The sequence below is a fragment of the Battus philenor genome, unplaced genomic scaffold (genome assembly GCF_028537555.1).
Source record: "Battus philenor isolate CCGP_79_NKW_IND1 unplaced genomic scaffold, ilBatPhil1.0.hap1 SCAF_25, whole genome shotgun sequence".
Taxonomy (NCBI): Eukaryota; Metazoa; Arthropoda; class Insecta; order Lepidoptera; family Papilionidae; genus Battus; species Battus philenor.
This window is the reverse complement of record NW_027181688.1, coordinates 10861324-10874488: the sequence shown is the minus strand read 5'-3', so window position 1 is coordinate 10874488 and position 13165 is coordinate 10861324. Positions and strand designations below refer to the sequence as shown.

General features: G+C 32.3%; 1 protein-coding gene across 1 annotated transcript; it reads right to left on the bottom strand.

Annotated features, from left to right (window-relative positions):
* Positions 1-3039: 3039 nt before the first annotated feature.
* Positions 3040-8718, bottom strand: LOC137925046 (repetitive organellar protein-like). Its single transcript, XM_068768486.1, has 2 exons — positions 4480-8718; positions 3040-3896 (listed from the first exon to the last, which is right to left on the bottom strand). Exons 1-2 carry the CDS (start codon positions 8557-8559, stop codon positions 3171-3173), a joined length of 4806 nt encoding a protein of 1601 aa, XP_068624587.1. The 5' UTR covers positions 8560-8718; the 3' UTR covers positions 3040-3170.
* Positions 8719-13165: the final 4447 nt, after the last annotated feature.

The following is a 13165-nucleotide window of genomic DNA, read 5'->3' as shown; positions in this document are numbered from 1 at the left end:
GTAGTGTACCTTTGTAAAGGGCAACGGGAAATGCTGGTGGGCCACTTCCAACCGGGAATTTATGAAAGGAGTTTATGTTTAACACCGGACGTTCTACAACTGAAGTTAAAATAAAGAGAGAGTTTTTATATAGATATTTATTAGTTATTGTAACATGTAGTTGATATATTAAATAAAGACTAAAGATTGAAAGAAATTTAAAAATCATATATCTGTTTTTCGTACTAATATGTACAAGCGATGATTATATAATTGAATATCGAATACGTATTAGGGGAGAGTAGGGTAATGAGAGTCAGTGGGTAATGAGAATCACCCATACATTCACAAAACAGTACACGAGAGCGACTCGTAAATGAGGTCCTCTACCCTGCCCTGGCCCCCAGGCGTTGCCTCGAAAGTCTCGCACCAGTTGGTGCCCGCACTTCTGAGATACGGCTGTATTTTGTTTTTTCGCTCCGCTGATCTAATTTTTCGTCAATGTAAATTAAAAGGTAAGTGTCGAATAATTTGCAGTATACGATTAAGACATTCACACGTGCTTAGTTAGACATTCAAAATTGTGATGTGCAGTTCTTAGCGTGTTAATATGTTACAGTTTTATTTTCATTCATTTTTTTTCTAATTTGTGTAGAAGTGGGTAATGAGAGTCGGGTGACTCCCATTTCCCACGAATGATCATGTATCGAAAGAATCATAATCACCAGTTCCGAGCACATCAAAAGAATTTCATCCCATAGTACCGAGCACACCAAAACAGTCAGTGTCTGCGATTAACTCATCAGATCCTAGCACTTCAAGTCAAATTACATTGCATGATTTAATCAAGTTACCAGAGAAGACACGTATTATTAATACAAGACAATGCCGAAAAAAACAACATGCAACACTTTTAACTTCAACGCCATTGAAAGAAAACCTTGTAGAAAAAGAAAATAAGAAAGAAAAGAAAAAAGGAGGAACACAGAAAGAAAATAAGAAATGGAAAGGTAAAGGTCAGGGAAAAAAAGAAAAAAAGTAAAGTAACGAAGAAGACTCCTGAAAAGGTAAAGCGTCAAATACTTCAAGAATCGAATGAAACCTCTGTATCTGATGTTGGTACTAACGATTTGTGCCAGCATGATGAGGATGATGAGCTAAAAGATGTGGGAAGCAAGTGCCAGTATGCAACGATTTCGGCAGAAACAATGAGATATGGTTCAGATGTACCTCATGTGGTCTATGGGCTCACTCGGAATGCACTGGGTGGGACTCAGCTCAAGGTTATGTCTGTGATATGTGCTAGATTTTCATTGACTCTGATTGCCCCCAGGGTGACCACCATTACCCTCATATCGGTGCAATGGGAGTCAAATCTGTTTTTTTTTTAAACTTGAATAATTTTCAAAGTTGATTGCCAAAGTGATTGAAACTGATCTCAATTGATAGTATATTAGTTATATTATATTTAAAGGCGGTTGCAATAAATATTTTGTTTTATAATTAATTTTTATTTGATTTCTCGCTTAAGTGACCCCCATTACCCTGTTTTACCCTATATCAGTTCCGGCAGTGCAGATAACGATTTATGCAAGTTCTATTGCAATCATGTCTGCATCCGTTCGATTGAAGATATCATTAGAGGTCATTTACTTATTTATTTAATTAATTGTGCGGAATTTAGGCTTCAATACATAGAGTAATTGGTTATGGATGTAAAAGTATCTAATGGATTCAGGAGTTACTTCGTCCATCCTAACTAAGAAAGAGACTAATACATAGCTACTTCCGCTATGCAGCAGTAGTCGTGCAATGAAGTGCAATGAAGTTAAAGTATTAAATTGGTGATTGTATAACTTATTTGCTGTAGATTATTGTATGGTACATACTATGTAATAGTTTCAGAAATAATAAACAGTGTAATGCTAATATAGCAAGACGGCAGTTATTCTGAAAGATTCTCTAGTACGACCACGAATTGGTACACACGGTGTGGCCTTACCACTAGGTGGATCAACGACATACTTAAGCTGGATACGACCATCGTGGCGGTCTTTGGCAGATGCCCATGCTTTGCAGTTGGTGTCTTTCTCTCTTCTCTCTTTTTTGCCGATTACGCCCACTGCAAGGCATAAATCTAAAAATAATCATATATCAGCTGATGAACGTTTATATTTGTCACTTAAGTTGTTTAAATATCAAATGTAAATGGTATTAAGCAGACAATAAAATTAAGTTTTAACCATACATTTTAACATTTTAATTTTATCATTATTTCAGACGTAAGACATCCTATTCTGGAACATGACCCTAGTAGATATCTAATCAAACCGTTTCAAAGTGGTTTACTATATATTTATAAACTATGCATTTATTATAAATTGCTGCAATTTAATTATTATAGTAAAAATTACTTTCTTTTTTTTCCTCTTTCTTTTCAGCCGATAGATGACCACTGCAAGGAATAGTGTATCTAATTGAATACGTGTACATAATGCATCAAAGCTATGTCCAAAACAGATATATTGTTCCAGCCAGTAACAACTTTTATAGTCTGTGTAGATAGCACGACATAGACACTGTTTTACCCGCCGTCTTTTTGACAAGGCGTCTAATCTTAGAGTTTTTTCGGCAACTCGTATAAATTTACTTTAGTTAACACCACTGCAAGGCACAGGGATTCCCCTAAAACCTCTATGGGGGTATTCTTTATAGACTAGAGACAAAGCATTTGACCTCTGTCTCGCCTAATGTTAAACGATGACGAGGTCTACGATGCTTATCTAGAAGAAATCTATTCACTGTTGACTTGAAGGCTACTAGGATATATTTAGCTGGTTGAAGATCGTTTTAGCACAAAGACGCCCATTTTAAGACATAGGCTTACCTCAAATATGTTTAAATGGGGATATACCATAATCGCCAACCTTCGCAGGTGGGTTAGCTATTGTGTGATATTATACAAAGAAGACGCTGCTGCCAATCATCTGAAAACTTGTAAGCTTCCAGAGCATGGACATTATCAATAACTTTCACGATAAAAATTATTAAGAGAAATTATATATTTAAAACTTTATTACAAATATAGATATCTTTATTAGAATTACAAATAATTGTTTAATTTTAACATCAATTTTTAAATTACCAATTTTTCGTTTGCTTATTCTGAATCTTTAAAAATTATTGGCAACTTAAATATGATCATTAAATGAATCACTAATTTTATCTAGTTTTTCAGAGCTATTTTCTGGCATGGCAACATTGACGATTTTATCTTGCAAACCATCGAGTATTTCCTTCTTAGCTCTGGCAACACACTCTTGGACGGTTACTTTGTTTATCTCCGGCATAACATCTTTTATAGTCGACTCTACTATCTCCTTTACTTCATCATCTTCTAAACCGCTTGATCTCAATTGTGTTATTCCATCATTTAAACTGTTGACAATAGGCATTATAAGATTGGAAGCATCTGTTTGTTCTTGACGTCTCGTATTATTTTGCAATAGGTTCTTTTCCAATTCGTCTATTAAAACACCAGTCGATATGTCTTTATGATATTTAAGATTTAATTTTTTCTTGAATGTTATAAATATATCAAACAATCTATATAGGTCGTTCAACGTGAAATCTACGTCGTGCTGTTTCGGATGTAAAGCTTTGTTGAGAGCTTTCCATATTTTATCAAATTTCTTTTTAGCGGAATCGCAAGAATCCTTGTGTTTATGTTTTTTATTATGATGGTCGTCGTGATCTCTGCTATCGTAAATTGTGTAATTGATAATTTTTTCGTTATTCTTATCATTTGAACCATCTATCTGCGGTCCGACATTCGTACTGTTTGGTTTTTTGTTCAATACCTTTTTGATGCCTTTGATATAGTCGTACGGTTTAATTACTACGTATTTTTCTTTACTCTAAAAAAATGATATTTAAATAAATATATACTCATTTTTATAACAATTACAATTGTTAGGATATTATCACCATGGAGTTACAGACACTCTGGTACCTGACGTAATAAGGAGCCACATAAGCTACTTTCATTTTAAAGAGAAATTCTTAAATGAAAAAAACTAGACAATCTTATTTTTTCTCTAAGTCTAAGTCTAAGTCTAGTCATGTAATGAATTTTTAAAGTTTAATAAACAAAAAATGATGCTATAGTGTTAAGTAATATAAATTTTTATACATTAAAGATAACTACAGAAGTGATTACAAAAAAAAACCAGTCAACGAGACGATTTTGTAAGCTCTTTTAAGAACAGGGTACATTTAAACTCCAATAACCTAAAATTGAAAAATGCCATTAAATGCAACTAGTATTTTAAAACGAAGTACTAGTAAAATAGAGGACATCGAAAGAGGAACTCGTATAAGTAAAACCTTTCATCCAGTAGGTAATCCTCTGTTTTAGAGAAAGTTAGAAGGTTAATAATGGTAACGTGTAAGTTTGAAATTTTGATTTCTATAAAAATAGAAATTAAAACGAATACTTACCGTGTTAGAATTTCCATCATCCTGAAAATTTAATATGACATCAACAAATTCAGGGCTCCAAATATTTGCAGAGCCTACTCCTTTATTATTCAATAAATATTCGTACAATTTCAATATAACGTATTTGTTAATTGGATCAATTTCATTATTGTACACCATCAAAATCCTTGCCATGATCGTCGGTAGATCATTAGTAATTTCCATATTTGGACCAACGAGAATATTTTGTAGTAAGACACCGAATAAATAATTCAATTTACTTTTATCCATATTCTGTACGATTTGCGGTACTCCTTGTTGTTTTAATTTTCTTATCTCCTTGGAAATTTCCAGAACATATTGTGGCTTTTTATTAGATTTTATTGGATTCTTTACGTCGAATATTTGATAAATGAAATTAAGCATTTCAATCAATTCATCTTGCGCGCCATGCGTTTCCATTAGTTTTAAAATGTAATGTATCAGTTCATTTAAATTATTTTCATTTAGTCTTTCAAATGTGTAAACACTAGGTTTAGGTATATTCAGTTCGGCATAAGGTTCATTGCTTCTTAAATTTAAATCATTTAAAATATTGACTAAGTATGGATTTGGTCCGTATTTATTAGTTATTTCAATTAAGATGGATTTAATTCTTTTAATGTCATCCTGATCCAAAGATGCAACTATATGAGTATCATTAATATCAACGATTGATCTTTCCACATCTCTAACAGGTTCATTACGTAATTTATTTATATCATGTAGCAGTTTTATCAGATGAGAGTTTGCACCGTGCTGGTTTATTATTTGTAGCAAATAATTAGTTAAAAGGTTCATATCATCAGGTTTCATAATTGCTATATTATTTACATTGAATAGATCGTTATCTTTACCGGGAGTTTCTGCAATTTGGTTGACTCTGTATAATACATGTCTTATGTTAGGATCGTCGCCATACTGGTTTATAAGATCTAAAATATTTTTATTAAGAAAGTTCAAATTATCTCCTGTTATTATGACTGTTTGTTTATCATTTTTCTGTTCTCTATCATTCGGATGTGTAGTATTTGATGTTATTAAAGTATCGGTATCCTTTTTAGTATTACCTTTTATTTTGTCAATTGTAAACAGTATTTGTTGAAGGCGTGGATTTAGTCCGAATCTATGAAGTATTTGTAGTAAATACTTATTTAGTTCGCTTAAATCATCTTGACTGAGATCTGTCAATTTATTTATAAGATTTATATCAAGTATATCACTTAATGGAACTTTATTGTGGTCTACGAAAAACTGTTTTAATATGTCCTTGACTGTTGGACTAGTATCATATTGGTCTACTATTTCTAGAACATAATGTTCCAGAGGCGTCACTTGAGTTTTTTTCTCCTTTTCTTTTTTAAGTTCTCCTTTGGATTGATTAATGTATTTATAAATGTTTATCAAGTTATTGCTTACATTTGGTGCTATAACATCGGATAGATATTTCGTTAGAAAATCAAGATCATTTTCATTTACCTTTGTTTCGGAATTGGGCGATATGAATATATCGTTGCTATCGTTGTCAGATTCTCCTAATACACGATTTATACGAACTAATATTTGTAGAATATCAGGAATTTCACCGTGTTCTTTCATCAAAGTTGATAAAAAAATTTTAATTCTTTTCAACGAGTCTCTAGGAATACTGGATAGTAACAAAATTTTTTGATCTTCTTCCTTTTTAGATTCTTCTTTGACATATTTCGCTAATTCGTTGCGTAGATTTTTATTTACTTTTAGATTTTGTAAATATAATAGAAGTACTTGTATATCACTCGGGTTGAATTCGCTAGAAGTTTCCGTGTTGGTCAAATTTACAATTTTAACTTTAAGTTGTCCGTTTGGATTAAGAAAAGTTTTATTTATATGACGCAATGTTTCGAGAATCCACAGATCAGGTTTATCGCTTTGTATTTTATAAAGCAGAAAATTGTAAAGTTTGTCTAAATTGATTGTCTGTTCGTTGATTACGTCACGAATATCTTCAGAACTGTCTTTTGGTTTCGTATTTTCTTCATTTTCAATGTTTTTATCTTTGTCTGCTTCGTTAATCAATTGTTGTATCTTTATGAATATAGGATTTTCTAAATCTTGTCCTTGTGATATTATGTATTTATATATATCATCTAGTTCTTTGTAATTGATTTTAACAATTCCATTACTGTATGGTTGAATTTTGGCCTGTTGTATTAGATGTAAAATATTAGCTATATAAGGACTTGTGATGAAACTGTTCTTGCTCAGCAAATATTTATATATTTGTTCCAAATCATGAGCGCTTACTACAACTGTGTTGTTCAATATCGACGGTTGGACAATTGTGTTAATATTAGGGTTTTTAATAGATTCATTCAAATGTTTTAATATTTCTTGTGTATGTAAATCTATTTCGTTTATACCAGTGCTATTAAATATGAAGTGAGGTAACTCTTTATCGTTGTTATATTTATTAAGTAATAATCTTTTCAATGTTTCTATAATTTCCGGTTTCAATTCACCCTTATTATAGTGATGTAGCAAGTACTTTTGTAGCATAGATAAATCTATTTTCTGTCCTGAATTCTCATCATTGGTTACTATATTTATGTTAATATTACCATTGTTTACATTCTGTAATTGTTGTATATAAGCAAGTAATTGTCTGAGATAGTTATTCTCGCCTCGTTGTTTAAGGATCTGGGATATATAATTAAAAAGTAAGTTTAAATCATTTTTGTTAAGATATGATAAACTTTGATATTCGTTCAAATCTAATACCGGCACAAAACTGTTATAACTCGTATAAATATTGTTTAAGTTGTTCAAAACTCTTATAAAATATGGATTTCTGTTGTATAAATGTAATAAATACGAGTAGATTTTCATCATGTTTTGTTCATTCACGAAAGACGTCCAATCAATATCACCAAAGTCGAGAACGTATACTTGTCTGTTGTTATTAGGTTCAACCTGAATTGTTTCTATCTGATGTACAATTGGTAGAATGTAAGGATTTGCACCATATTCTTTCACCATTTGATGCAAGTGACCTTTTATTACATTTAATTCGTAATTATTTAAATTGTGTATCGCATTGTGATCATTTAAAACTTTGAACAACAAATATGACTCATTCTTCGGTTTACCTTCCACTAGATTTATAAATTCTAATAGTTTAAATATGTAAGGAGTCATTCCGTATTTATTCAATAAGAGACCCAAATATCCTTTTAATTTTTTTAAATCACTCTCACTTATCTTTATCATTTGAGATAGGTCAAGGTTTTCAAGTTTTGATAAATCTAATTTATTAGCTTCGTTGATTATTTGAAAGAAAACTGGATTTTCATAATGATCTGCATTCATGATCTGTTTAATATATGATTTTATATCATCTAATTCATTCTGATTATACAAGTGAAATGGTTGGTATTGGCCATTTTCGTAATTGAATAAATTATTATTGTACCCTATAAATTTGTTTATTGGATATTTTACAGTATTAAAGAGACCGTTAATAGGTTTTGTGATACTGTAAAATGGACTTGTAATTGTACTGTACCAAGAATCAGCGTTTTTGAATTGTGGAACTAGATTTCTGTTACCACTGATAGTATTTGCTGATAATTTCAATGAAGGTATATTTACAACATTATCTTTATTAGTAATATGTTGCGTGGCGTGTTCTTGGCTGTTAAGATCTGCATTAAGATGATTCTTTATATCATAATTTTCAGTATCTTTAGCATTGTCTTTAAAGATTTTATTTGCGTCTAAATTAGAAATTGCTTCATTTTGATTATTTAATTTATTAAGTACATTTTCGTTAAGTGGGTTTACGTTAATTTTAGTTTCGATTGAAGATTTATCTGATATTTTAATGTCTTCGTTTTTTAAATTTCTTCTTCCGTTATCCAGATTGGGATACTGTTCATCTATATTGTACTTTCGATAAATATTCGGGGTCGTATAAAACGGTTGGTGAGTTCTTCCATGCCTGTAAGTGGGGCTCCTTATTTTAGTCATCAATGCATTTCTCGTTTTCTTTGCTAACCTATTGTATAATTTTTTCAATCGCATATTTTTGGAGTGTTCTTCATGCAACTTTTTTAGATAATAATTAAAATGTGGAAATAAGTGGCCATCGGTGCGATGTTTCACCGGAATATTTTGGTCAATGTTAACGTGACTGCTATAGTCATATCTCTTAGATGGCGTATATTTGATAGGGATCCGAGGGGCAATCTGTAATGAAGTAAATAAATTATTACATGTAATTAGCGGTCTATTTTATTATGTCTATTTATATATACACAAGGTGATTGGTTACAAGTAAATAGTTTCATTTGTCAACAATTTTAAAACCTTTTAACTTATTTTAAATCACGTAAAGTGATATTTTAGAAATTTAATTTTTTTTTAAGAATGCGAGGGACAATAACTTCTAGCATCAAGGTCTGTAGAGAGAGATAGCAGACAGTGATTAAATCTTATATTTCATAACCCCAATTTTAAATCCGCTCTTTCATACTATATTATTATTACGTAGTTTATTAATTCTGAATCCATTGATATTTCGATATGCATTAATTGACAATAAATGAGCTAAACATTGATCATTTTAAAACTATACTTATAACCAATCGCCCTGTATATAAGGGATTTCCACCTTTATACAGACTCATCTTGTAAAGTACATATCTTTACAATCATAATGCTTAGATACAATACCTGGCGATAAATATTGCACTTCGACCTTTGGAAAAAGACAATCGGCTAATGTCGGCTTCGTAGAGCGTTATCTCTGTCGCACGACTGACAAAACGTCACATGGGAAGTGTGGGACAGAGATATTGCTCTACGAAGCCGAAATTAGCCGTTTGTCTCTTTCCAAAGGTCGATGTGAAATATTTATCGCCGGATACAGTACTTGATTTGGTAAGAATATTTCTTTCGCAAAGTAGAGGATAGCTTAACCTTTAATAACTCGTTTTATGAAATTATACCTACGAATAGAAGGGGCTTTTATTGAAAAATACATATTTTCAAACAATAGCCCTTATAGTTATAAAACTTTGCACGAAAATTTTGTTTGGTTTGGTAAAAATTATCAAAAATGTAAAAACATTACACCCACAAAAGGCTGTGCAGGACATGTATAATATATTATACGATGTCTTGACGATAATATATTAAGCTAAATAAATTAAATCAAAAATCTGCACAAATATTTCGATAAATACTTTAAAAATGTAGCAACTTCAATTAAAACAAGATCCGCTGTACGTATTAGGGAGACCGGAAAGTAATGTCGTTTCTGTAGACATAATTACAGAAAAACCGATTGATTTTTACCGCTCCGGCATTGAAAATTTGTATACGATATGGCAAAAGGTTATTGATAATGTTTTAAGTTCACGGACCATTCTGTTCCCTGAATTCAGTTCAGATGAAGCTGTAAAAGCCTTAGGGATAACTGCACCTACTTCTACAGATAAAATGCAATGATAACGAAGGTGAATGTATTGTTGATTAGAAATAAAAACTTGTTAAAAATGTAGTCGTGAGAATTTAACTTAAGAAAGTTAATATTTAAAATAATTAATTTAAATTATCGTAAAACAGTGTTACTTATCATAAATGTCACTAATGATTGTATATTCACTGATTAAAAAAATACTGTACTCACTAATGGAGACACGTTTGTCCAACATTCCGCTAGAGACGAAAACGAGACCACAAACAACACTAGAGTCCTCATTTTTAAATTTAGAACGCGAAACCATCGATATATAGGTTCCGATTTTTTGCGTACATAATCGATTACCAGAATAGAATTTCTCATCGCCGTGTAATGAAGCATTTTACAATACATTAAATTATTATGTCGCGTTCAACAAAGCGTAACGGAGAGTTCGCGGTCGCCATGTGACATTACTGTTTGGCGGGAAATCTGACAGATTGCACCTGTCAGTTTTTTTTTTTAATTAATATTCCTAGTCATTGACTTGAAGCTGTAGCATTTTTTTTACGTTTTCCCGTATTTCGTGATTCATATTTTCTTTTGACCGTCGTCTTTTATTCTTCGCTATATCTGTCATTTCTTACAATTCGTTTAGACTTACATACTTCTATTTAATGGAATCAGGCGTTACCTCGCGGAAGTCCATCATAAGAAAAGGACCAATATTTAGCCAATTCCGCACATGCAGTGGTAGTCGTGCAATGTCTGTGTTTGGCACTAATCGGTGTAACATAACTCTTGAAGATGCCCCGTGGAGGGATGAAACACGTGTTGAGTATTTTGGCGGTGGCGGTTGTGTGATTCGCATTGTTTCCCGCATACGCATTTATCAGCTGGCTGGCGGGCGGTGCACTTTATTGCACAACTACCACTGCATGTGCGGAAGTGGCTAAATATTGGTCCTTTTCTTACTTACATACTTCTTGTACATTACGAAGATATCACAGACTTAGTTTCTGATTTACGACTAGCGACCAAATCTTGTTTTTATTTGTTACAGTGAAGACATTTGATTTAAACCAAGAACTTTAATAAACGAAAACACTCGTACTTTCGTCGTACATTGCAAATCTGACAATTCACCCTTACATCTTCCCATCCTAATGTTGCCCGATAATCATTTTTCTCCTACAAATATTAATTACATATTTTCTCTTTTTTTATTTATGCACCACAGTATTTAGGTCTTACCCGACGCTGCCTTACGTAACTAAGACTTATTACTACTTATTGCACTCTGTCCTATTGTTCTGCATAATCTTAGGAATATGGGGTGATGTTCTTCGTCGCCCACTAGGGAGATGATGTTACTTGCCTTAATCCTTTCTCTTAGGTAGACCGAAGTCCTCCAAATACGGGAGTCACCAGTTGTGTAGCGTACTCGTATTAAAAATAATTGCATGAACAAATGAATATTTCTTATTAAAGTAGGAAGGAAAAGAAGTTTTATTAGAAATCTGTAGGTGTGACTTATGTCTCGCAGTGTATGTGAAATATATATCTTTGATAAAAGTTGCACACATCCTTATGCTAAATCTAACCAGCGTATCGTGCCTTCTTATTATGTACTGTCGGGTTGGTTCACTGACTAAATTTTACAGAGAGTGATAAATCTAACCTCATTTAACGTCACAACCTAATCATCACCCGAAAGTGATGAATTAGAGACATGTGATAGAATTTAATGTTTTAGTTTTTACTGTCTTCAATAAAATGACAAAATCGTAATATTTGAAGACGGTCTTTGACCAATATGTATTGCCAAAAATGACTTTAGGATCTGAGACGTGATCGCTTACAGCAGGCCTCATAAGAAGGCTCAAGGTCACGCAGAGACCAATGCGAGATATCCAGCAGTGGACGCCCTGAGTGGTCCTGAGCAGTGCATATAGAGACCATTTTTTAATGTATGACTTGAAATAGATGAACTAAGTAATAAAGTGTAAGCAGATAGATGCCCACTGCAAGGCATAGGCCTCCGCCAAAGGTTTCCAATAAGACCGATCGACTCTTCTTATCCTAGCCTGGTTCCAGCGTCTTCCAGTCCGGTCTTTGTCTCGCATCCGACTTTACCGCGACCTTCACTTTGTCGTCCATCTGGCTTTTGATCGCAACATGAGAACCTTTCGGACCCAATTCTTCAAACTATTTCGATGTCCTTAGTTCTTCTAAGGATATTTTGATTTCTGATTCGATCTCGCAACGAAGGTGAACCTTGATAATACAATACAAAATTATTTATTTTCATTAACACAAAAATATTAAGCATAAAAATTAATTTTACTCACATAATTGCATTAAACCCATGACTCATTATTCTAAAACTAATTCGCTTAGCCTATTAAATAAAACGAACTTGAAACATGATAAAAACATTTATTAAAATTTCTATTAACAAAAATTCCATAAAAAATATAACCAAAACATTGCTTCATTAAAATAAATTGTGTTTGACTATAAAAAAATCACATAAATACCCTTACAACTAAATCTCATTAAAAATTTAAAGAAATGAGACAAATATATACACCCAACTCTTTTACACGTTATTTAGAAAAAGGTACCAAAGAATCAGCCCATAGACGCCCCTATAAGACATAGGCCTCCCCCAAAGATATCTATGGAGGGATTTCCCATAATTGCCACACTTAGAAGACGCTGCTGTTCATCCTCTGGATGCTATTATTCATGCTCTGGACCCTTGTTTTTGAGCAGTGCTATTAATGCACAAAGTGTAAATTAGATAAGATTGTATCCTGGGGCTGGAAACCTACACCATAGGCTACAATTACAAGTCTCACTCCTATACCCCTGGGTTACCACTGTTCAAAAACGATCAGATGAAAAAAAAACTAAACGTTTTCCCAAAAAACGTACAAAAGAAGTAATATATATGCATATACATGACTACCTATAAAGTAAAATTAATTAATTTTTTTACTAAAAAATTGTTTATTATGAACTGGAACTAAATTACTATAAACAATAGATACATCAGCTATGCAGATATCTAGCAAAACTGTTGAGTTTGAAGAACCTTGTATTCCCCCAATTTCATTTCTTTGCCGTATAGATAAATTTATATAATCAATGTCAAAATCATAATTAAAAATGAGATGGGCGTATTTTAAATATTAAAGTCACACATATACACATATATTT

What these genes read in the sequence shown, in the direction of transcription:
- LOC137925046 (XM_068768486.1), bottom strand. Translation starts at nt 8,559, where the DNA reads ATGCGATTGAAAAAATTATACAATAGGTTAGCAAAGAAAACGAGAAAT. An exon ending in ATGATGGAAATTCTAACACG is followed by an intron (nt 3,897 to 4,479) that starts GTAAGTATTCGT and finishes TCATTTTTTTAG; the next exon opens with AGTAAAGAAAAATACGTAGT.